Raw genomic sequence first — 14,618 nt, 5'->3', positions numbered from 1 at the left:
AAAGAACATCAGATGGCAACAATAGCTGAGCAAAGTTTGACAGAACTTCAAAAATTTGCGAGCTACATGACATGAAGTCACCCAGGTGTCCCACACAAATGTACCCAAGTGGCCGAATTGGTACAGTGATACATTTTGAAGGAAAGAACTATATACAAAATACATAAATGCTATTCTAACCCCCCCCAAAGATTAAAACAAACCATTAACAAGGGTAACTATTTACATATTTTCTATTTACAATATTGTGAAGACCCTCAGTCCTCTACACAATATTGTGCTGCTGGTGCCATGGCCCATAGCAGTCTCTTTCTGCTGTAAAGCAAAGGCTTGCTGAACAGGTGGTGCAGGTGATGGGGCATTTCCTGTGACAAAGTGCACAACGACGTCTCCCTGCTGTGCCCTTTGTGCCCTGAGGCACATCCATTGCCTTGCAGAGATTAATCTGGGCAGATGAACACCACTGGTTGGAGCAGAAGGGACAGAGGTAGAGGGGACAGAAGGTGCTACAGTGGACTTGCTGTAGCTAGCAAGCTCCTGGATGAGCAGCATGCCCTCCGCCTGGGTGTCAAAACTAGCTTCGCTGAAAGATTAATCTTCCTGAAGCAACTCGGTCTCGATGTATCTATTCTATTTCCTCTATAATTTGGGTTAAATCTGTATACCTAGACTTTGTTTTAGCTTTTCCTGATTTATTTGGCACATTTTATATATATAAACTTGTTTAAAATGCTATTGAATATGTACTGCTATGCGTAACACCCGTGGCTCCGTCAAGTAGGATTTGCAATTGTGAATGAACCTCTTTTACCCCAGAGTTTACGACAAAGGCTGGTCTTCAAACGTATAACCATTACATATTGCCGTTTACCTCAGCTCATTGGCTATCTTCAAAGCTAGATTTCAAGATGATCATTGGGCCAAAATACAGTCAACCAAAGTTCAAAGTTGAATGAGACGGAAATCAGGACGCAAGCGGTTTACAAATGTTTCGTTAGGCTATAAAAATGGATTTTATCAAACAAAACGAACATTCACTGTGTAGTTAGGACACTTGGCTTTGCCACCAGAGGAAGATCTTCAATGGTGAGCGATTTATTTTATTGTCATTTCTGACTTTCATGATGCTAATGCTTGGTTGGAAAATGCTAGTAATACTTGTGTGTGTGGCGCCGTCCTTAGAAAATAGCATGTTTGCTTTCGTAGTAACGGCTTTTTGAAATCTGACACAGCGGCTGGATTAATAAGACGTTCATCTTTTAAATGATGTAAGATGCATGTATTTACAAGAATGTTTACTATAACAAATGATGTATTTAGAATGTTAGCTCTCGGCAGTTTCACCGGATGTTGGCCTGGTGGGACGTTAGCGTCTCACCTACCCTAGAGAGGTTAAGAGCAATTGGAGGCCACGGAAGGAGAGTTGTATTGCATTGGAGATTGTCTGGAGGGTTTTTAGTGTCCAAAGAAGGGCCAGAAGTATACTGAATGGTGTCCTCTGCATAGAAGTGGATCAGAGACTCACCAGCAGGAAGAGCGACATAATTGATGTATACAGAGAAGAGTCAGTCCAAGAATTGAAGCCTGAGGCACCCCCATAGAGACCGCCAGAGGCCCGGACAACAGGCCCTCCGATTTGACACACTGAACTCTATCAGAGAAGTAGTTGGTGAACCAGGCGAGGCAATCATTTGAGAAACCAAGGCTATCGAGTCTGCCGATGAGGATGTGGTGATTGACAGAGTCGAAAGCCTTGGCCAGATCAATGAATACGGCTGCACAGTATTGTTTCTTATCGATGGCGGTTAAGATATCGTTTAGGACCTTGAGCGTGGCTGAGGTGCACCCATGACCAGCTCTGAAACCAAATTGCATAGCGGAGAAGGTATGGTGGGATTCTAAATGTTGGTAATCTGTTTGTTGACTTGGCTTTCGAAGACCTTAGAAAGGCAGGGTAGGATAGATATTGGTTACATTGGCGTGTCACGTTCAGTAGTTCCAAAACATGCAGTGATATTGCAGAGAGCCACATGAATTCACAGAAATACTCATTTTAAATGTCAATGAAAATACTATTTTTAGACATGGAAATATAGATACACTTCTCCTTAAATGCAACCGCTGTGTCAGATTTGAATTTTTTTTAACGGAAAAAGCATAATCTGAGAACGGCGTTCAGAGCCCAAACCAGCCAGAGAAATATCCGTCATGTTCGGTAGTCAACAGTATTCATAAATAGCATTATAAATATTCACCTACCTTTGATCTTCATCAGAATGCACTCCCAGCAATCGCAGTTCCACAATAAAAGCTTGTTTTGTTCGATAATGTCCATTTATGTCTAATTGCTTCTTTTGTTAGGGCGTTTGGTAAACAAATCCAAATGTGTGATCTGGTCCATTTGGACGAAACGTTCAAAAAGTTATATTACAGGTCTTAGAAACTTGTCAAACTGATTTTATACTTAATCTTTAGGATGTTTTTATCATAAAAGTTCAATGTTCCAACCGGAGAATTCCATTGTCTTTTGAAAAGCAATGGAACGACAGCTACCTCAAGTGAAAGCGCGTGACTGAGAACGAGGCTGTAGGCAGACCACTGACTCAAAGAGCTCCCATCCGGTCCCACATCACATGAGAAGCCCGAAACAACGTCCTAAAGACGGTTGACTTCTAGTGGAAGCCTTAGGAAGTACAACATAACCAATATCCCACTGTGTATTCAATAGGGTTGAGTTCAAAAACTACAAACCTCAGATTTACCACTTCCTGTTTGGATTTTTTTCTCCGGTTTTTGCCTGCCATATGAGTTCTGTTATACTCACAGACATCATTCAAACAGTTTTAGAAACTTCAGTGTTTTCTATCCAATACTAAAAATAATATGTATATATTAGCATCTGGGACTGAGTAGGAGGCTGTTCACTCTGGGCACGCTATTCATCCAGAAGTGAAAATGCTGCCCCCTATCCCAAAGTTAATGATCCCGTTTAAACTTTCACGCCCCTAATGGCCACAGTGCTTAAAATAAAATAGACAACAGAGATGGTATATTAAATAAAAAATGTTAAAGCAGGAATGCATCTAGTCATTTTGATGTGAAACACAAACCAGTGATGGTCATGCATTCTGGGCTGCTATAGGTTGCTATAGTTTACTGTCAAAATAGGGCTCCAGAATTTGTAACTTTTTTTTTTTCTGAATAGGTAACCTTTTGCCTACAAGTTTTTGTGCACAAGCTTATAGGCTAATTAATTTGGGGCTAACTTAGGGTGTGGAACTAAAAACAGAGGTTGCTAACTGTAAATATTGCTGATAGGTAGCCCTGCAATTTATTAATCTAACAGCAAAGTTAATGTCCTAAACCTTCCAGTCGTAGGCTAAGTAGAGGGCACAGGTGGAGGGAAAGAGTGTCAGCCACAGCAGCCGGTCTTGGTAAAATGGGCGGTAATGGTAATACGACTCAATGGGCAGTCTGGAGCCCTGCTACACAGTGAGACTGCTTCATGGATGACTCCTTTCACATACGGGTGCAAACTCCTGTTTTTAAAGGTGTCAGTCAGTGTGCTATGTGGTTTACATTTCACCGAAGAGATGTTGCTTTGTTAATGTAGCTGGCCTCCAGACTAACCTCGTTTAACCTCTTGCTTCTACCGGAGACGCTTGCGTCCCAACTAGAGCTCTGGAAATGCAAATGCGCTACGCTAAATGCTAATAGTATTAGTTAAAACTCAAACGTTCATTAAAATACACATGCAGGGTATCGAATTAAAGCTACACTCGTTGTGAATCCAGGCAACAAGTCAGATTTTTAAAATGCTTTTCGGCGAAAGCATGAGAAGCTATTATCTGATAGCATGCACCAATACACTACAACACAAAAGCCACGCAGGGGACGTAAACAAAATAATTAGCATTTCGGCGTTACACAAACCGCACAATAAAATAGAAAACAATCATTACCTTTCACCATCTTCTTTGTTGGCACTCCTAGATGTCCCATAAACACTATTGGGTCTTTATTTCGATTAAATCGGGCCATATAAAGCCAAGATATCGTTATATGTAGACTGTGTGATAAACGAAAAAAACAGCGTTTTCAAAACGTAACGTCATTTTTAAAATTCAAAAGTCGACGATAAACTTTCACAAAACACTTCGAAATACGTTTGTAATGCAACTTTAGGTATTAGTAAACGTTAATAAGCAATAAAATTCATCAGGAGGCGATGTAAAGATCATTAGCTGTCCGTCTGGAAAAATGTCCGGCTAGAAACTCAACGAAAATATCCGGTCCTAGACCTGAAGAAATACGGTGCCCTGCATGTGTTTGACCAAGAAAAAACTCTAAGGGAAATGACAAGACTCTAGACACCGTGTGGAAGCTGTAGGTACTGCAACCTCAGTCAATTAATTGTGGTTCACCTTTATCAATGGGTTCAAGTAGCGCATGGATATATTTTCCCATTTTCAGTGATCAGTTTTTCCTGTGCTTTTCGATGTAAATGCCGTTCTGGTAAAGCCACAGCAGTGATTTAACCAGTTTTATAAACGTCTGAGTGTTTTCTATCCACACAGACTAAGCAAATGCATATACTATATTCCTGGCATGAGTAGCAGGGCGCTGAAATGTTGCGCGATTTTTAACAGAATGTTCAAAAAAGTAGAGGGTAGAAGCAACAGGTTAATGTTTTCCTTGTGTATGTCATTGCACCTCACCAAAAGCACTGTTGTTGATGATGTAGGCCTAATGACTGACTCTATGACCTCTCCTTTGTTATATTCCTCCCTCACAGGAGCACCATCTCCAGCGGGCCATCTCTGCACAGCAGGTGTACGGGGAGAAACGGGACAACATGGTCATCCCCGTCCCCGAAGCAGGGAGCAACATCGCCTACTACGAGTCCCTCTACCCCGGGGACTTCAAGATGCCAAAGCAGCTCATTCACATACAGCGTGAGGACTATTACTATTCATGTAGCCTGTCTGTATTTCTCCTGTGTGTCTCTGCCACGCCTATCTGTCTGCAGTCAGTCGGCAGATGTTTGTTTTTCGTGTCTTGAGTGTGCCTGGTGTGTCTGCTGGTTTTCCTGTGTGTGTGCGCATACTGCAGTTTGTTTTTGTGTTCATGCTGCTGCGTGTTCATGCTGCTGCGTGTGTGTGCTCTGTCTGAGGTATGTTTAAGTGATTGTGTCAGCCCCTGGGGTGTCTCTAATAGCAGCAGTGTGATCTCAGACGTGTCCTGCTGTCTGAAAGCATTTGAGCTCACTCACTCACTCACCCACACACACAATCACACAGGCTGCGGCGGGGGGAGAGTGGGGCACTCTGTCTGTCGGTCTGGATACTCAGTAAGCCCAGGGGACCCCCTCTCAGCCCCAGTTTACAAACACTCCTGTCTGCACTGTTTTTTTTTAAGGACTTTCATGTAGAACCAGATATATAAAGGGATGGCAGGCTTTTTGCAAGCTTAGCGTATTTCTGGAGTTGGCAGCATTACCCTGCTGATTGTGGGCAAAAAATAGAGACGTGTTTTTATCAGAATTCCCATTTATCATCTTTCTGTAACACCTATTCACTATAAAGTACACTACTTTTGACCAGGGCCCTTAGCTCTCTGGTCAAAGGTAGTGCACTATATAGGGTGCCATTTGGCAAGCACTCTAAAAGTACTGCAAAGTGTATTTCTTACTTCAACCCGGTTCTCTATCACAGCTTTCAGTTTGGATACAGAGCAGCCGGACTACGACCTGGATTCAGAGGACGAGGCATTTGTGAATAAGCTGAAGAAGAAGATGGAGATCACCTCTCTGCAATTTGAGGAGATGATTGACCGGCTGGAGAAAGGCAGTGGCACACAGGTACTTTAACCACACCACAATGGTCAAGGCATTTCTTAGGCCAGTGTTAGGACATAGGCCAGTGTTTCTCAAACCTCTCCTTGTGTACCCCAAGCCGTTCTGCCTATTTGGTCAAATAAGTGGAATGGCTAGGGGTCATTAAGGAGAAGTTTGGGAAGCACTTTTGTCGGCTGTAGGTGTTCATGATTAGTCTAGATGGTTTGAGTACTAGAAAGAACAGTGTGACTAAATGTGTGTTGCCTCCTCTCCTCAGCTGGTGAGCCTGCAGGAGGCCAAGCTGCTGCTGAAGGAGGATGACGAGCTGATCAAGGAGGTGTTTGACTACTGGACGAGGAAGCGAAAAAACTGTAAGAGTAGCTCACTCATCCCCACTGTGAAGCAGGAGAAGAGAGACGGATCCAGCACCTCAGACCCCTACGTGGCCTTCCGCAGGAGGACTGAGAAGATGCAGACCAGAAAGGTGAGGCTTGGAGGCCAGTTCCCACAACAGGGTCTTTAAAGACCATGCGATCACCCAGACACAATTCTGGACTTAGCTGTAACCTAGAGCTAGTTTCCTAGGGCCTGCATTGGGCATACATTTTAGTTCAAGAAATCTGGGTCCAGGAAACTGGCCTACAAAGTATAGTAAGGAGAGAATCTTGTTTACTTACATGTGCCTCCGTAAATCGATCTTTAGAACCGTAAGAACGACGAGGCTGGGTATGAGAAGATGCTGAAGCTGCGGAGGGACCTGAGCCGAGCCGTCACCATCCTGGAGATGATCAAGAGGAGGGAGAAGAGCAAGCGGGAGCTGCTACACCTCACCCTGGAGATCGTAGAGAAGAGGTGAGAAAGGCCTTCAAAGCTTGTTTTTTTCCTCTGGTTTCTCACTGGGTTTTGGACCTTTAACAACTTTATTTGTCTCAGTTACTAACTAGGCTTTAGAATGCTATTTGCTGTGGGTATAAATGATTGGTCCCCCAAATCAAAGAAACAGTTGCTTTCTCCATGATTGCAGGTTAATGACTGTCTGCAGCTGTTAGTTTTCAGGCTGATTACACACCTGCCATTTTGGTTCTGTGAATTGGGTAGTAGCCTGTGGATATAAACCTGCTGTTTGTTAACCCAAGGAGCCTCCTTTGGGAGTCAAGGCAGGCCGGGGATGCATCCCAAATTGCACCCTATTCCCAATATAGTACACTATGGGCCCCAGTCAAAAGTTGTACACTATAATAGGGCAGTGATCATCAACTAAATTCAGCTGCGGATCGATTTTCTTTTGAGTGGATGGTCAGGGGGTCGGAACATAATTACAAATAATTGGTGGACTGAAAAATGACCGCAAGAAGTTAAAACGGATATAATAATTGACTAAAACGTAATTATTTCAAACCTTGCTTACATTTGTAAATAATCTCATATCTATTTTATGTGTGGGAATACTTAAGAACAAATTTCCAAAATTAAAATAACTTTTTTGTCATGTCTTTTGCTCAGCAAACTTGGGATGCCAAATAAAATCACCTGCGGGCTCCAGTTGGGGAACCCTGATGTAGGAAAGAGTGCCATTTGGGACAAAACCTGTATGATGGGTATTAGCAGAGTAGACCAAGGCCATGTATTTATTTTTATGGAGTCAGGCTTTGCTGCTCATGTTAATTGGGGGCATCATTCAGTGTTTCTTTTTTGCATGCATTATCAATTAGAATTCACCTTATTTGTGCAGTAAGGTCAAAGCAATGAGCTCATTCACTTTTACTCAATACACTGGCCATAAACAAAAAATGGTTTTGTCAATACATAATAGAATAAGCTGGGCTTATTGTTGGTTAGTTGCATTTATCTCTTAATTTGTTTTTTGGGGGGGCTTGCTGTTCCCTTGTGGGGCACATTGTGTCCCAAATAGCACCCTATTCCCTGCAAAGTGCACTACTTTTGACCAGGGCCCTATGGACCTGATCAAAAGTAGTGCACAATGCAGGTTGCCATTTGGAAATCGCATTTCCAAACATGACATATCAGAATGGAATAGATTCCATCTGAAAGTAGATGTCACTGCAAGTTTAGATTTTCCTTCTTACCTTGAGTGCTTTTGATTTGTAGTGACATTTCAATTTCCGCCTGTTATCAGCCTGCCCTGCGCTAGAGTCTGCATCCTGATGGTTTTCTTTTTACTCACACAGTTGGATTGGCCTATTGTTCTATGATGGAAGATGTTTTGCCCTTGTATAGCAGAGACCCAGGTGGCCAACTTCCAACTATCGCCTGCTCACATCCAGTAACTTGCCTGTGCAAAGTACAAAAAGTACTTATGAAAGACTCATGGTTAGGCAGCACACTGCTGAATGCTCCTGCAGTTTAATTGTGCAACGTTTTGACCTAAAAAGGTATTTCTCCAATAACCCTCACCCCCTCTTCCTCTGTGTCCTCCCTAGGAACGGCATGCCTGACTACGGTAGTGAAGTTATGGCAGAGGCCCTGGCCCAGAGGGCCCTGGTAAAGCCCGTCTACACGATACCCATCATTCCCCTCTCCAACAGCAACCAGTACCGCCACCAAGACCACATGGACATGAAGGAGTACAAAACTAAAGTAAGAAACACACATCAAATCACATTTTATTTGTCACATACGCTGAATACAACAGTTGTAGACCTTAACGTGAAATGCTTACTTACAAGCCCTTAACCAACAATGCAGCTCAAGAAATGGAGTTAATAAAATATTTACTAAATAAACAAAAATCTAATCAATCTAAAAGTAACACAATACATTTACATAACAAGGTTATATACAGGGGGTACCGGTACCGAGTCAATGTGCGGGGGTACAGGTTAGTTAAGGTAATTAGCTGTTGTATTGATAAGGAGATAGGACACTTATGGTAGCTTCAAGAACGTCTTTAAAGATAACACCGGATATGTTACGCAACATTATGGGTACTGTAGTAAATCATGCTACAGCTTTCGTGACTTATTTAGCTAGCACTACTAAGGGTGCCATTGGGGGGACAGATCCTTCTCATTATGACTATTGAGCAGTCAATCAACGCTGGGAGATGAGTGACTCTCCTATTGTTTATCCCCACCCTCATCTATTGATGTAACTGTGTCCCTCCACACCCTACTTTGCTTTCATTCCTTACATTGATTTAACTGATGCCCCCCCCCCCCCCCCGTACTGTAGCCTTACTCCCCTACCTCTTCCCTGCTTGTGCTTCTAGTTCAGACAATGCAGTAATATCCAACAACCTAACAATTTCACAACAATTACCGTATACACACAAGTGTAAAGGAATGAATAAGAATATGTACATAAAACAATATATGAATTAGTGATGGTATAGAATGGCAAAGGCAAGACTAACCTCTACTAGTGGTATGGAGGAGTGTGTTCAGTCAGGGAGGGGTTGAGGTGCGGGGTCTGCTCTTTGGGAAGGCAGGGAGGGGTGGAGTGTGTTGGGGTGGGGTGGGGGGGGAGCAGCACGATCTGTCTGGGCAGAAGCATCTGGTGCATGCCTCCGTGCCTTGCCTCATCTGGATACCAATGACTCACTGTTCTGTTTCTGAATGGCACCACCTCCATATGAAATGCTACAGGGCTCGGAATACCTTTTTGTAGCACAGCCTCTCTATCCTTCATAGGACTTGCTATATATGTTTGTTCATTTATTGAATAGGACAGAGAGTGAAATAGCAGTGGGACGGATTCAAACCCTGCTGCAGTGGTATATGTGACCTGGAGGCAGCGGCTTCGACCGCGAGACCAACCTAGGCACGCTCTGAATCCCTTTGATAATGTAGACCCATGTGTAACAGTTTTCCTTTTCTGCTCCTCCTTCCAGCCGGAGAAGACTGAGGTGGTCAGAACGAAGAGGAAGTACGAGAAGAAGCCTAAGATCCCCCCTCTCTCTGCACCCCAACACTCTGGCCCCTCTGTGTTCAACCCCAAGGACCTCAACCAGTATGACTTCCCCAGCTCTGACGACGAACCCTTCTCACAGGTAAACTCATAAATAACGCCGGTGGTGGTGAAGTTTGCGTCGTAAATGGTACCCTATTTCCTATTTAGTGCACCGCTTCATGGGCCCTGGTCAGAAGTAGTGCAACTGTATAGGAAATAGGGTTCCATTTGGGGTGCAGATAATGATGGTGGTGATGTTTATCGGTCTATTTGTTGTAGCAGCGGCAGTAGCAGTTGGATATGTGATTGCAATCATGGCTGTTGTCTTGAGTAGCCAGCCCCATTTGTTATTGTCTCTGGCTCTTATCGTAACTCACCCCCCCCTCCGTGTTTGTTTAGATCCATTCAGGTTCCTCGGAGGCAGAGGAGGAGAATGACCCAGATGGCTGCTTTGCGTTCCGGAGGAAGGCCGGCTGTCAGTACTACGCTGTGAGTAGAGTAGCTCCTGTGACTCCGCTGCTCTATTTATAGCCCATACGCTGCTCTTTCGGCCAGCCACACACACACACACACAGCCAGGGCTGCCGCTTTTTTCTCTTCCACGCTCTGCTGACCACATCAACGCCTTACTGACGGAGCCTTCCCGCTTTGTCTCTTCTCTCTCCTCCCTCCCCTCTCTTCACCCTTTTTCTATTTTCTTCTCTCTATTGCTCTCTCTCTCTCCCCCATTCTATCTTGCCATCTCCCTCGCGCTCTCTCTCTGTCCCTCTCTCCCTCCCTCAGTCTCGTCTGGACCAGAGTGGTAACTGGCCGTGGGTCAGTCCCTCTGGGGGCGGTTTGGGCGAACCTCACTTCCGCTACTGCCTCACGTCCCTGACGGTGCCCCGGCGCTGCGTAGGGTTGGCAAGGCGACGCACGGGCAGAGGGGGCAGGTGAGTTCAGACGCCCTTACTGCTGCCTAGGGTTGTGTCCCAAATGGCACCCTATTCCCTATGTAGCTCACTACTTTTGGGCTCTGGTCAATAGGAAATAGGGTGCCGTTTGGGACACATCCCAAATCTCGCCTTGAGGCTCTACTAGCCTGTTGTAGTAGCTGTTCATTTGACAGGGGATCCTATTTCTGTGCTGGATGTCATTGAGGAGATTAAGTTGGCAAGAGGTGACAGTTTCTGACACACTCACTGCAACACACACACACCGATTGGAAACAACTATCAGGTCTTTGAGGAAGGCTAGAACTATACTACTCTCATAGTGTGACATGCAATTACAGCTGCAACATCTTATCATGCTTATACCAACTGCCCGGGGCTCTGAATTCAAGGGCTGTTCTGAAATGGACCTGGGGCTTTCCCATCCGGACCCAATATGCGTAAAAAATGTTTTAATTCCGAACACACCCAAGAATAACTAGACCCGGTACGTAGAGACCTGAATGGATGGATCCTGACCCTGTCCGATCTGAGGGAAACAGCAGAAAATGTATATATATTTTTCAGCTACTTAATAAACAGAGCTGATAAAGCACGAGGTAGAGAGAGGTACCGCTCTAGCAGGGACAGTGCTGTGTGTTTACTCTCTGTGTGTGTGTGTGTGTGAGCGAGTGAGCGAGTGACATGGGGAGGGAGAGATGAGCAACCAACCAAGCCGACTCGCTCTACACTAGATAGTTTATTGAAAACATAGATACATTTGCACAATTAGCACTTCTTGTCTCTCAAATGCATTGTTACAGTTGTTGGTTAGCTACCTAGTACATTTGAGCCATATTAGCATAGACATGGCATCAGTCAAAACAAGGTATCATTAACAAAATACAACAAGCTGAAATGATTCCCCACATGGAAGCTTCTTGTCATTGTTGCTCGCTATTTGACCGTTACGAATAATAAAGCACACCTTCCGGCCACATAGATGCGTGCGCATGATTTTCGTAACATTGTCAGTCAACCTGTCTATTGCCGCTTTGATGATTTATGATTGGCAAACAAGCTACATGTGCCACTAGTGAAAAGCAGGAGCATAAATTATACAATTTATTTCTCTCTCTACTGCAGCAGTCTCGTTCGGATCTGGATCTGTACAGGCCTTTCCGGACAACTCAGTTAAAATTACACATACCCGTGACAATCATATCAGATCTGACCAAGACCTGTTACTAGGGCTGTTGCGGTGACCGTATTACCGCCACACCGGTGGTTATGAGTCAGGAAGGCAGTCGATTTCCACGAGACCGTTTAGTCACAGTAGTTAGGCTTCTCCAAGCGCTGATGCTGCTGCTGATCGTTAGTAGGCTACCAAACTTGCTAACTGCCTGTTACTCAGCACTCTATTGTCCCTCTAATCACTCGGACATAAATGAAAATGTCAATGAAAATGGAATCAAACACTTCTTGAGAGCTCATGTTGCTCAACATTTCTATAGGCTATGCAATTGCGTGAGAAAACACTACTAAAAAGAGGATCCCATCAGCTTTCTATAGACTAGTCCTACGCCTACTATATTTATTTCTCAATTTTCCTAATATTAAGCACATTGTTTATCTTTACAACAGGAGTATGGCATGGATGGCATGAAAGCGTTCTCCATTCGTTATTTAAGTGCATAGATGACGTGTTTTTTCCCCACTGCCCCTGTTTCGAGGCATTCGAAATCAAAACAAATTTCACACATATACTAAATAATATATGTAAAGACCTGCTTATATCAAGAATAGTCTGATGGGTGACAATATTAGCCTATCACTTGTGAATGATACCCAGAAACTGCCTTTTCCCGCCACATTTTGAAATCAGTCGCACACCGCATGTAGCCTAGGCCTATATGTTTTAATAAGGTTTGTATCACAACTAAAATGATCAAATAACTTCTTACAGTGAAGAACATTTTAAAAACAAAACATGCCTAACACTTTGAAGATGCAATGTATTTTTTTTATTGTGAAATAAGAATCAAACAGAACTTTAGCATGCACAACTATTCCCCCCCCCCCCCCCCCCCATCAATACTTTGAAGAGTCATATTTTGCAGCAATTACAGCTGCAAGTCTCTTGGGGTATGTCTCTATAAGCTTGGCACATCTAGCCACTGGAACTTTTGCCCATTCTTCGAGCCAAAACTGCTCCAGCTCCACTGGTGTACAGCAATCTTTACGTCATACCACAGATTCTCAATTGGATTGAGGTCTGGGCTTTGACTAGGCCGTTCCAATACATTTAAATGTTTCCCCTTAAACCACTCGAGTGTTGCTTTAGCAGTATGCTTAGGATCATTTTCCTGCTGGAAGGTGAACCTCCGTCCCAGCCTCAAATCTCTGGAAGACTGAAACAGGTTTCCCTCAAGAAATTCCCTGTATTTAGCTCCATCCATCAAAAACAAAAATATATGTATTTTATTAAACTTTGTTCAATTGTTTTCTTCATACTATAAAATAATATTAAATATTGCCACGGAATTCTAAGCAAATCTTGTCTGCTAAATGAACTAGTCTAGCCCACAGCCATTTGACGTATCCACATTAGGACCTAACTTAGAATACTCTTGAGTCCTAATGTTCTTCTGAAATAGACCACATTTTCTTCATATCATGCTTCTTTAGACCTGTCTAAAATAAATAATGGATTTATTGTGACAGTGAAGGCTGTATTACATGTATTTATTATACTTATTTTTAATGTAGATGTTCCAACAGCCTACAAACCACTGATGCAGATCATGTGTGGAAACCAGGCGATGCTAAATTTGTTTATGTTAATTACTGGTCAATTACCTTGGGACCGACAGTTATTTGCTTGACAAATCACCGTCTGACAAAATTTCATGACCGACACAGCCCTACCTGTGACATCATTTAGAATTCTGGGTCCCGGATCGGGTCTCGGGTATTCGGGTAAAGGTAGATCCATGAAGACCTCTGCTCTAAATATATCCACGACCTATTATCTCATGTTGTGTAAACAGGAGTCTGTGGATGTGTCCCAAATGGAACCTTGTTTTCTCTATATACTTTTGACCAAGGCATGTGTTCCCTATATAATGCTCTACTTTTGACCAGGGTTGCTCTATTTTTGACCAGAGCCTTATGGGCCCTGGTCAAAAGCAGTGCACTATATAGGGAATAGGGTGCCATATGGGACTCAGTTGGGTGTTATCGTTGCTGTGATTGTAACGAGTCACTCTGATTCTGTTTCAGAGTTTTGCTGGACAGAGTGCACACAGATCTGGACAATATTTTCCACAGCCTGGACTCGGACCCCGAGACCGAACCACTTCAAGCCTCATCTCCTCCCACAAGCTCTCCTCTCCGCAGCGCAGCGCCTGCCAGTACCTCAGACACCAATACCTCGGACCGAACCAACAACCACCACCCCTCTTCTTCCTCTCCGTCATCTGTGGACCTCAGTGAGATTCTGTTGAACATTAAGTCGGGCCGCTGGAGGCACTTTAGGCCGCGGACGCTATCCCATCACCCCCTGGGTGGTGACATCTCACGCTACAGAGGATTTAGAGGATTTACACGGAGTACGTCCTTGGGACAGAGCAGGCTCTTGGGGAGTGGAGCTAACGCCCTACCCCGCACTGGCCCAGGAGCTACACCCGTTACTGGTGAGTTGTGCTCTTCCTGCTTTGTGGTTTACGCTAGAATTCAGGTATTGTGGGCAACCTGCCAAGTCCTGCTTGAGAGTACTGAAGGGTGTTTGTTTCTGTCATTTACCACTTCGCTTTACGGGCGCTATACAATGCAGATATAGGCATAGTATGTGCTGTTTCTGAGTACTGGTTTGTTAAGAGTTTGCTGTGCCTCAGAGTCCTGAATGTAATGTACCCCAGCCCAGTGGCGGAGGAATATCTGCTATTCTGTGTTCCACATAG

At 43.9% G+C, this 14,618-nt stretch overlaps 1 protein-coding gene across 1 annotated transcript in view; it reads left to right on the top strand.

The window, feature by feature from the left end:
* LOC115105112 (enhancer of polycomb homolog 1-like) overlaps positions 1-14,618 on the top strand; it is a 52,360-nt gene that overhangs the window by 12,319 nt on the left and 25,423 nt on the right. Inside the window, 9 exon segments of the mRNA XM_029626746.2 lie at positions 4,796-4,955; positions 5,715-5,860; positions 6,114-6,320; positions 6,540-6,688; positions 8,278-8,434; positions 9,687-9,845; positions 10,145-10,234; positions 10,529-10,677; positions 13,939-14,351. Of these exon segments, the coding sequence (XP_029482606.2) occupies positions 4,796-4,955; positions 5,715-5,860; positions 6,114-6,320; positions 6,540-6,688; positions 8,278-8,434; positions 9,687-9,845; positions 10,145-10,234; positions 10,529-10,677; positions 13,939-14,351 (1,630 nt within the window).

This window comes from Oncorhynchus nerka, linkage group LG22 (genome assembly GCF_034236695.1).
Source record: "Oncorhynchus nerka isolate Pitt River linkage group LG22, Oner_Uvic_2.0, whole genome shotgun sequence".
Taxonomy (NCBI): domain Eukaryota; kingdom Metazoa; phylum Chordata; class Actinopteri; order Salmoniformes; family Salmonidae; genus Oncorhynchus; species Oncorhynchus nerka.
The sequence above is the reverse complement of the archived record's forward strand: the minus strand, read 5'-3'. Positions and strand labels throughout refer to the sequence as shown.